Source organism: Echinops telfairi, unplaced genomic scaffold (genome assembly GCF_000313985.2).
Source record: "Echinops telfairi isolate 266 unplaced genomic scaffold, ASM31398v2 ScPeMD7_1713;HRSCAF=2227, whole genome shotgun sequence".
Classification (NCBI taxonomy): domain Eukaryota; kingdom Metazoa; phylum Chordata; class Mammalia; order Afrosoricida; family Tenrecidae; genus Echinops; species Echinops telfairi.
In genome coordinates this window covers 18,695,301-18,705,705 of record NW_022105611.1, presented here as the reverse complement: position 1 = coordinate 18,705,705, position 10,405 = coordinate 18,695,301, and the positions used below count along the sequence as shown (strand labels likewise).

Sequence of the window (10,405 nt, the reverse complement as noted above, 5' to 3'; positions counted from 1 at the left end):
TCCATGCGCCCCTCACAAGCAGGTGATACGTATCCCGCTTCCCCACCTGAATGACTGAAGTCTTGCCCGTGGGTTAGATGAGAAGGACACGCGGTGACCTCTCATTTGTTCTCGGGTGTAAGGAGCCTGGGCACTTCTCGCTCTTTAAGGGCTACTGCTTCCTGCTAGTCACATATTTTGCTGATTTCTGTGTTGGGATGTTAGTTTTTTCCCTTCTAAATTAGTATATATTAGACATATTTATCCTTTCCCTGTGAAACAAGTTTTTCATTCCTGCTTTGATTTGGCTTCTAGAGCTTTTTGTGTGTGTGTGTCAAGCAGATGTTTTTGTAAAGTAAAGATTTCTGGTATTACTGAATAGGAATTTTCCACACACTTTGCTTTAGAGTCTTGGCGCTATTCCCTTGAACCTGTGGGAAAACTGGCCCAAGGATAGGGATGACACTGTAATTATCTGCCTAACTGAATTTTCGAACACTTCGGTATCAATTAATTAATCCATTCAAAGTTTTATTGAGCGCTTATTCTGCTAGGCATGTCAATTGATGGCTTAGGTGCATAATTATTTGCATCTCTAGGCAACAGCTCCTATCCCAGCCTGAGTCTTAAAATATATAATTTTGGTGATGGCAGCTTTGACATCCTTGTTCCGCAGGGTGTAGATGAGGGGGTTGAGGATAGGGGTGAGAATGGCATACGCAACATTGCCCATGATGTGGAAGTCGAGGGGCAGCTCGGCCCTGTAGGCCACGTAGGCTATGGCAATGGACGAGTAGTAGGTGCCCACCACCAGGAGGTGGGAGCTGCAGGTGGAGAAGGCTTTCGAGCGCCCTTCTCGGGACTTGATGCGAAGGACCGAGGCCAGGATGCGGGCGTAGGAGAGGAGCACCAGGAGGAGGGGCAGGAAAGACACCACCATGGCAATGCAGAAGCCCATGAGGGTCTGGGGGGTGGTGTCAGAGCAGGAGGCCTGGACCAGAGACAGGTGGTCGCAGAAACAGTGGTAAATGTGGGCAATGCTGTTATATGCCATCTGGGATGTTTTCACGACAGCTGGAACAGGCAGGAGGAGGGCGGTGAGCCAGGCACTGGCTGCCAGCGCAGCATTGGTCTGTGGAGTCATGTGGACAGGATAGTGCAGTGGGCGGCAGATGGCCACATAGCGGTCGTAGGCCATGACCACCAGGATGAAGGCCTCTGAGCAGGTAAAGCTTTGAAAGAGGTACATCTGCAGTAAGCAGGCGGGGAAGCTGAGGAAGTGGTCCCCAAGCAGGAATAGGGACAGCATCTTGGGGACAGTGGTTGTGGTGAAGAGGATGTCCAGGGTGGAGAGGTTGAGCAGGAAGAAGTACATGGGCTTGTGCAGGCTGGGCTCGGCCACCACAGCCACCAGGATGAGGGCATTACCCATGAGGATGAGCAGGTAGAAGAGGAGAAAAATAAAAAACACGGGGAGGAAGAAGGACTCTGGCAGAGAAGGGATGCCCACCAGGTAGAAAACTGGTGAGGCATCCACTGATCCGTTACAGTTTGTGGTCTCCACGGCGAGACAGAGCTGGATTTCTGGGAGGTGGGAGGCTGGGAGGTGTGGGCACTAGGAACACCTGGAATTCCAAGGATTTGGGGAATGAGAATTCAATACCAGGGACTACTGAATAATTAACAGAACCATCATTACCTACCAGCGTCTCTGGAGGCCTGAGAAGAGACTGTGATACTGCCGTCACCACTCGACCCTCCACTCCCTCCTCTTCCGCTTCTGTCAAGTGGAACGGCCTCTTACAGACTGGGACTCGGCGGTGGGTGATTCAGGCAGGCAGTCAGCTTGTTCTCCTTTGACTTTACGTTTTTACTGGGAAAACCAGATGGAAACCGTTTGTTGTGATTATGGAATTGGGACTGGAACCAGTGCCACGGAGAACTTCAGCTGGTCCCACACGGTCTGCTTGGCAACGGCAGATTCTGCAGACCGAGTCCCTAAGCCCTGATCTCTACTTTGTCGGGAAGGGCTGCTTTCTCCCAGGGCCGCTGCAGCCTGCGACAGCTCGCTCACCTACGTCTCAGTCTTCTTATTCTCCCGCGTGCCTGCATCCGCTGTGGCTCCTCTGGACTCTATTTAAACGACATGTCTGGACTCTCGCTCCAGAATAAGATATAACAGGACATGGCCGCCGCTAGGAGAATCTGGAAGAAAAATGACCCAAGTCAGGTGTTAAAAGAAATTGGAGAACTATGAGAGCAATAAGGGGGAGACTCATTGGAATGCCTGTGTAGGGGAGTCCTCTGACATGAGTTGACAATGGCCAGCTCTTTCCTACTCTAAGAATGTTTGCTGATTTGGGGAACCACCCAGTGGGTTGGACTTGGCCCAGGCAGAGGAACTTGGGTGAGAGAAAGAGAAGCCACTGAGGCTTCAGGATGTCAAAAGATGTTTGCAAAACCCATCAAGAACTTGAGGGGTCTTAACTGCAGGACAAGTTTTCCCCATGGGATAGCTTCTGAATTCTGGGACTACCTCTAGGAGACTGGGAGCTAGCCTGAGGGCTTCTAAAAGGCGGACTAAAGTGTCCTGTGATCCCCGGTGCTGATGAGACTAGAAAGAGAGTCTGCCTCGGACACTCATTGACTGCCCTCCGCGATAGTCCTCCGAACGCGTGTGCTGAAGACCGAACTTCAAAACCTCTCGAGGCTAGAAGCAAATCTCCCCCCCCCCTTCAGGGCGGAGGAGTCCATGATCCATCGGCTATCAGTCCAAAGCCCAGGAGGGATACACCTGAAGAACAGAGTCGATTCAAAGGTATGCAAAGTATTACTGAACCGGCAGCCCTTACATAACTCAAGCCTTGACCGGCTCTTCACCCTAACTAACAGAGGGAAAGGAGAAGTCTACCTAATGAAATATAGGACCTAGGCCTCTACTTAGCTATTACAAACAGCTCAGCTCGTGATAAAAATGACCGGAGAGACAATAAAGCATTCCTATGACCACACTGGTGCCCTGCTGTGGGTGTCTTGGGAGCACTATTGGGCCTTATGAGGCCGGATAGCTGTTTCTTTGACCAAGCCTTACTCCACCAGCCTCCTGGCAGTTCAGTGCTGCTGAATCAGAACGCTGCGAGGCAGCAGCCTCCGTTATCATCTTCGCTCTCCTATCATCTTTTTATCATGCAGGCGGGGATGCAGTAGGGAGATTCAGAAATGGAACGTGGCCCCAGGCCACGCAGTAAATGACAGACCCACAATTGGAAACTGAACCTTCAGTGGGGCCAGTGTACCCACTTACCTTGAGCCAAACATAACACAGGACCACCCCAGACTGTCTCACTGACCTGGGGACCACAGGACAGATCAGTTGAGACTCTTGTGCTCCCCCCAAAGGCAATGAGCCATGTCCCACCCGAGTTGGCATTTTTTTGATGGCAACTAACAATCACTACAACAAATAGAGCATGGCGCAGGGCACCAGCAAATAAGAACCAATAAAATGCCCCTGAAAAACTTAGAATTTCATCTTTTGAAAGAATTTTCATTTATTTTTTTAATATAAATCATTTTATTGGGGGCCCTTACAGCTTATAACAATCCGTCCCCCCATTGTATCAAGCACATTTATACATATGTTGCCATCATCCTTTTTCAAAACATTTTCTTTCTACTTGAGCCCTTGGTATCAGCTCCTCTTTTCCTCCCTCTCCCTCCCCCGAAAGCATTTTTAAGAGAGTTTTGAAAGCATTGAAAGTAGGTAGCTTCATGAGGAAGAAAACACTAATTTGGGCTTCTTTACATTTATTTTGTGGCTCAGAAGAGTTGATTTTATTTTGAATTACGTCATCTTTCAATACTTAGGGTATCCACGGAGAGTCTTGCCCAGTCATCCTTTTCCTTACACCCTTCTCCCTGTTGGATTTACCTACATGGCAGTTCCAGAGCCGGTGAGGGAGAAAGCCCCGGTTACGGAGTCAATTCGGACTCAAGCAACACTAGATACGGTCTCCAAGTAGCAGACAGCCTCATCTTTCTGCCTCAGCGCTGGTGGTGGGTTTGAACCACCCACTTTGTGGTCAGCAGTCCAATACTTACCCGACAGCACTATCGGAGCTCCGGTGGGGGAGAAAGAAGGGCAGAAAAATCAATAACGCATATATCCAACCTGTTGTTGAGCTTTCTGTACCTCATCCCATCATACAACATTGCCAGGATGTGGCCACGCCCAGCAACACATGAAGTTGAGGGTCACAGAAAACTGGTATGTGGTGCGTGAGAGCAGACCTGTCTGAGCCCCAGCCTAGGACCCAAGTCACCTGGCCCTGGGACCAGCCCTGCCATTTGCTTTTTGTGTGACTTTGGACCTTTGAGACTCCGTTTGGCCATCTGTATAATTAAAGCTTTGGATTTACTCCAGATCCAGAGATGGTCTATAGTGTCCCCTCTGTGTTGAACCATGAGTGGCTCAAGATGGAAGTCACATGATCGGTACTCTGAGAAGAGAGAACAAGGACTCTCCCATTTATTGAACCATATTATCATTGCCAGCTTGGTTCCTTAAATTCATTGCGTCATGCAAGCTTCATTAGAACCTCCATCTGCACGATTCTTGTCATCCTATTTCCACCAATTTGCCCTGTTGGGTTACATGTTGGGCTGCTAACTGTGAGGTCTATGGTTCAAGCCCACCAGCCACTCTGAGGGAAAACAATGAAGGCACCTGCCTCAGAAACCTTAGAGCGCAGTTCTCTTTGGTCGGTAAGGTCGCTGTGTGTTGCAATCAACGCAATGGCCGGGCGGTGGTTTGTTTGTTTGGGTTTGGCATCTTCCCTTAGGAAAGGAGCCGGGATACATGTGAAGCATAAAGTTTAAGTCTATGAACCTACAGTCATAAAGACCTGGGTTCCCACCCTGACTCTACCACCTTCCATCTTGGGCAAATCCCTCCGCTCCCAACTGCAGTCATCCCATCTGGGACTCGTAGCAGCATTACAGCAGCCTCATTAAATGTTTCCTCTCCACTTACTGTCATCAGTCTTGCCTCCTTGTGAGAAACTCTCTTCCAAGGTCATTTGCTTCTTGCTTTTGACTGTGCATGTCTGCCCAGGCTTGCTAGGATGTTGGCCCCAATGTCACACACACCAGGTACGCACAAGTGACTAACCTGGATGCTGGAACCCTGCCATTCACATATCAGTTCTATCTTCCCAGCCCCCACCTCCACCCCACTCCACCATGACTCTGCATGGCCCAGGCACCTCTGAGCCTATCTCTACACCCCAGCCTTTACTTCATTCGAAGGACTGACTGCATCCCCAGCCCACCTCACCTGCCGGGTCTGGTCCACCTTTGTGTTTTCTGTGGAGTCACTACACTTGGCCTTGGTGGGAAGAGCTAGGTAGGAGCAGAGCTGTAGCCCATTAAACCTTACAGCCCCTTTATACAGCCAGGCCTCCTGGGACCCTCTCCCTGAAGTTGACGCTCCTTTGGGACCCTACATCCACCAGCAAGTGAGAACAGCTTCCTAGGTGGGGCTGGATGTGCGCTTCGCCTAGGGAGCTGCTGATAATGAGAACAGCTTTGTTAACAGCCCTCACGGGCAGCAGAAGTTTTCCACCAGTGAAACATGTTTATTTCTGTTTCCCCATCTGGTCCTCACATCAGCCAGGAAAGACAGGCAGGGTCAGACTCGATCCTACTATTACACAGTTGCAGAAAAGTATCTAGAGCAATAAAGTGACTCACCCCGAATCACATAAGTGACAAAGGTGGGATCTGGGGCCAGGCTCCAGTCTGATACTTCATCTAATGACTGAGCCCTGAGTCTTTCCAGCTATGTCCCCTATAAAATGGGTATAGCAAAACTACCTATCTCGAGGGGCTAACAAGAAGGCTCAAGTTCTTCAGCTCAGGGCCTGCCACATAGAAAGCACTCACTACATAAAAGCTCTTACTTAAAAACCATGAGCGTGATACACTACCTCTGCTGTGCAGTGAGGAGCCCACAGGGCTTGGTAGAAAGAATGAGGGGGTGGAGGTCTATGCCCTGGCCTGGGGTCCTGCTCTTTCTGACTCTCCTGTGGTCTCCATGGCTCTCCATGCCTGTCTCCCTCACTCTTTTCACCAGTATGCATAGCATCTAACTACTTATTAAAATGCCATAGCAAATAAATATAGCTAGCTTCTTTGCAAACTACGTAAATCTGTGCAGAGCTTTATTGAATTAAAAAAAAAGTTCTTTCCACACCAGCCCTTCTTATTTTCCTTTTCCTCTACTGAGATTATCACTATCGTTGGTTTGGTGCATTCCTTTCAAAACTTTTCTGAGCATTTTGTGCATGTGTGCATGTATCCACATGTGTGAGCACGTGTGCACGTGCACATGCGTGTGAGTTTGGAGAGAGGGAGAAAAAGAAAATGATTTTGTTTTATGTTTGTCTTTTAACAAAGTTAAATACTTTTCTACTTACCGGGTAACAGTTTTTACACTGTGGTTGGGGAGGGGAAGCCTACAGAGCAAATACATTTTCCATTCAACAATTTGCACTTTTAAAAAAAATTTCCAGACATTAGTGGCAATCCCCTCTATGTAACAGCACGCTTCCCACTTCTTCTCTACATTCCCTGTTTCCTTTCACCCTTCTTTCTGACCCTTCCTGCTGTCTGAGCTTTGTTTTGGTCTCCAATTACTGATTATTCTGAGGCGCACACCCTCCAGGGTGTTATTGTTCACTCTATAGGTCTAAGTGGCTGACAGATGATTCCTGGGGTGGGTTCAGTTCCAGATTTAGGGGCTTATAAGAGCCATAGTCTCAGGGTCCCACCAGTCTTCGTCAGATCAGAATGTTAAATATTATTTAACATTTTGTTCTTGCTCTGTCTAGGATGCTCCACAGTGATCATCAGAGCTGTCCACGTGGTAGCCGGGCACCATCTAGTTTTTTGGTCTCAGGGAGGTAGAACTACGATGCTTCCAATTTAAGACCTGCTGAGTGTGTTACTCCTTTTGACTTTCTAACTCTAGATCTCTGCACATTTCATTCTAATAGTTCACTGTGCCTTCTCCAGCTGCCCTTTGGAATGTTCTGTTCAGGTCTGTCATGTCAGCCCGTCTTCTGTTTGTCTTGGCTACTTTTTGGTCAAGAGCAAATTCCAGTCCCTGGATAGCCACAGGGCTCCTTTCTTTCGTACCTGTCCTTTTAATGACCTTTTGTTTCTTCACTTATGATGCTTTTCATGTCATTCCACAGCGCATCAGGTCTGGCTACGGAAGTTGGTAGAATTCTCCAGTTTATTCATTTTCGGCGTTGGTGGTTGAGGTGCACATTTGAATGACATTTGTATTCACTGGCCTTCCTTGTAGGTGGGCAGATGCCCTATCACTGACAGCATTGTGCATCAGTGTAGATCTTGACATGTTCTTTTATGAGATTGCCACTTAGAACTCTAAGTCACGGCTAGTCAGTTGGTTCTGACTCATAGTGACCCTATGGGGCAGGGCAGTGCTGTCCCTGTGGGTTTCTGAGACTGTAATTCTTTATGGGAGTAGAGAGCCTAATCTCCCATGGAGCAGCTAGTGGTTTCAAACTGCTGACCTTGCAATTAGAAACCAAATGCATAACCACGACCCCACCAGGGCTCCTCGAATGTGATGTCATTACTCTTCGATTTGTCTTCCCCGGCATAATATGATTGTCTATTTCAAAATGGAAAATATCAGTCAATTTCAGCTCACTAATGCATAGTATATTGATTTATGCCTCTATTTAACTTTTGATGGCTTCCAATGTTCTTAGAGTCATGCTTTGTAATTCCAAGTTCTAATTATTAATGGATATTTAGAGCAGTTTCACCTCATTTTGAGTTGTGCCCATCAGCAAAGGAAGGTCCCAGAAAGATCTGCTCCACCGACGTCAGCGTTGAGGTTGGCTCTGCCTGGAGGAGGAGCTTTTCTCAGGTCGTACGGTAGGAGCTGTCCCACCTGGGGCTCCTCGTGTGGCACATACCAGACCATGTTCCACGACTATTGAGGGGGTTTTCAGTGGCTAAGCTTTTAGAAGCAGGTCATTTCTTCCTTCTTCCTAGCTGGCACTTAGTCTGAAAGCCCTGCTGACACCTGTCTACTACGGGTGACCTTGTGGGTACTTGAAATATGGTGGCATACCTTCCAGATCATGAGAAGACACAAGCCCCTACCATGTAACAAATAACTAACAATCACAGACTCCTAACAGATGTACTTCATAGATGGCTGAAGTCTTATGTCTTTTAGCTGTCTGTGTCTGTTGTCTTGTCAAGAACTCAAAGCAGTCATTGATGGGAACAGATGGGTGATTCGATGAAAGCAAAACCAAGCTAGCCCCAAACCTAGATGTTTGCTGCTTGCCAAGCAAATGGGTTTATGTAATTATTCCAACATTGGTTAAAACACACACACACACACACACACACACACACACAACACCATTGTTTAGAATGAGAAGATTAGTGCCATTGATCTCACTCACCTTGGTCTAGTGTGATACAGGATGTGCTCTAAGGCACATCACATGCTAAGGTAAAAAATAAGACCAATTTCAAGCAGATGTTTTCCTTAGGTAAGTATACTTTATTTGATTTCAGCGTAGAGGACTTCCCCAGGAGATGGAACTAACCTCGAGCGGCTCCTCATTCGTTCGCTATGCCCTGAGCTTACTCCCTTTCCTCCAGAACCAGGTGGGTTTTCATCCCGATTCTTCTCAACTCAGTCCACCGCTACCTCTTCCTAATGCTGCCTCAGCAAATAACAAAAGCATCTACAGATTCTCGTCCCACACACACCCACATGCCAACATCTTCACCCACATGCTCTGCCTTCCCACCTGAAACCGCCAGGGAACTATGCAGGCTCCCATCTAAAGCCCATCAATACGAACAATGCTTGTTGTTGTTCCCTTCACATAATTCCATTTAATTTTTAATAAACTGAAAAACATTAACTGAAAAACATCAAGGTGCAGAAGAGTGTGAACAGTATGCTATCATTTCTTTGAAAAGGGTGACAATATGGATGTATGTGTGTGTGTTTGCTTGTGTTAAAAATGAAGGTATCTGGTAGGGCATGATCAAGGGGAACGTAACAAAGAGGAAGTGCTGAAATCCTGGTGGGGACTGAGCATGATAGTGGGACAGGAGAGAATCAAGTGAGTGAGGCAGTGAAAATGAGGAAGACCTTCGCCAAGATGAGGTGACACAGTGGCTACAACAATGGGCTCAAAAATAACAACAATTGCAAGAAGGCGTCTAGGTAGAATCATCTGCGCAGTTCTCCTGTTGTTAGATCAGAAAATTAAGAGGTAAGGAGGCCAATATTGGGAAGCTGAGTGCTAAAAATAGATTCAGTGTACTAGAGTCAGGGTCAGACCTGCCCCTGCGATTTTCACTGAGGGAGCGATTTGAGAACTAACTGAAACGCTCTAAGGTCACTGTGTCTGCCTGAGGACTCCACTAATCCCTCACCAAGTCCAGCAGGATGGCATCTGCCACCCCTTCTTGTGCCCCAAATCTGAGACCCCCAGTGAAGAGTAAGTTTCCCAGGCTGCTGTCTAAAGATGGTCATAATCCCAGGCTCACAGAGAGTTTCTGAGAACTAGCCACAAGACCTCACACCGGATTTCCCCCTCTCTTCTATCTTTCTGGCTCCTGCATTCCCCAGCTTTGCCTCTCCCCTCCCCAACCAGGAACAGTGACTACATGGGCCATCCCCTTTCCCCTTTCCCCAGCTCCACATCTGCCAGCGTAGGTAATTAGACACTAATTTGCAGCAATTGAAGAGCCCCTGGGATATTTAACAGTGATAGAACTCAAATCCCTGGAGTACAGCCTACAGAGCTGTGCAGTAAAGAGCTGGGATTGGCACAGGAGTGCAGCCAGGGGAGAATTCAGATCCAGCCGGCCCCAAACCCACTCAGCTAATCTGGTGCCCCTTCCGTGTGGGACAGTGAAGCACCACAGGCCCATTATATATATAAAAAAGTTAATAATGCTTTCAATCCCAGGCTGTGTTCCTTTATGTAACTTTGAATGTAAGTCACCAGAAACCTGGACCATTAGCATATCATTAACACGGCAGAACTCAGTTCCCCAGAGCACAGCCTAGGATTTTAACATAACAAAACAGGAGAAGCCAACAGCAGCTGAAAGCCACAGGTCAAGCCCAAAACTGGCTCTACTGGTTTCGCTGGCCTCAGCCCACCCTCTGAGCCCCACCCCCCCACTGGCCACTGAATTGCCACAGCACCTCACCTACACAGTAGTCCAGCCCACCACCATAATAGGTCACGGGTTGTTCTCAAAACCACTTTCACCAGTCGCACAGGAAAAGAACTCAGGACCCCTCGTTCCCCTGGGAATATGGTGCCAAGTTCTTCCAACACCAACA

General features: G+C 47.9%; 1 protein-coding gene across 1 annotated transcript; it reads right to left on the bottom strand.

Annotated features, from left to right (window-relative positions):
- Window positions 1-574: 574 nt before the first annotated feature.
- Window positions 575-7,999, bottom strand: LOC101648786 (olfactory receptor 2AT4). The gene is made up of 2 exons (XM_004708928.1): window positions 7,894-7,999; window positions 575-1,563 (listed from the first exon to the last, which is right to left on the bottom strand). The coding sequence occupies exons 1-2, from the start codon at window positions 7,997-7,999 to the stop codon at window positions 575-577; spliced, it is 1,095 nt and encodes a 364-aa protein (XP_004708985.1).
- Window positions 8,000-10,405: the final 2,406 nt, after the last annotated feature.

Excerpts from the sequence above, each read along its gene's own strand:
- LOC101648786 (XM_004708928.1), bottom strand. The coding sequence starts at position 7,999 with ATGGTCTGGTATGTGCCACACGAGGAGCCCCAGGTGGGACAGCTCCTA. Across the intron at positions 1,564-7,893 it reads CAACCTCAACGCTGACGTCG|AAATCCAGCTCTGTCTCGCC; the intron begins GTGGAGCAGATC and ends CCCACCTCCCAG.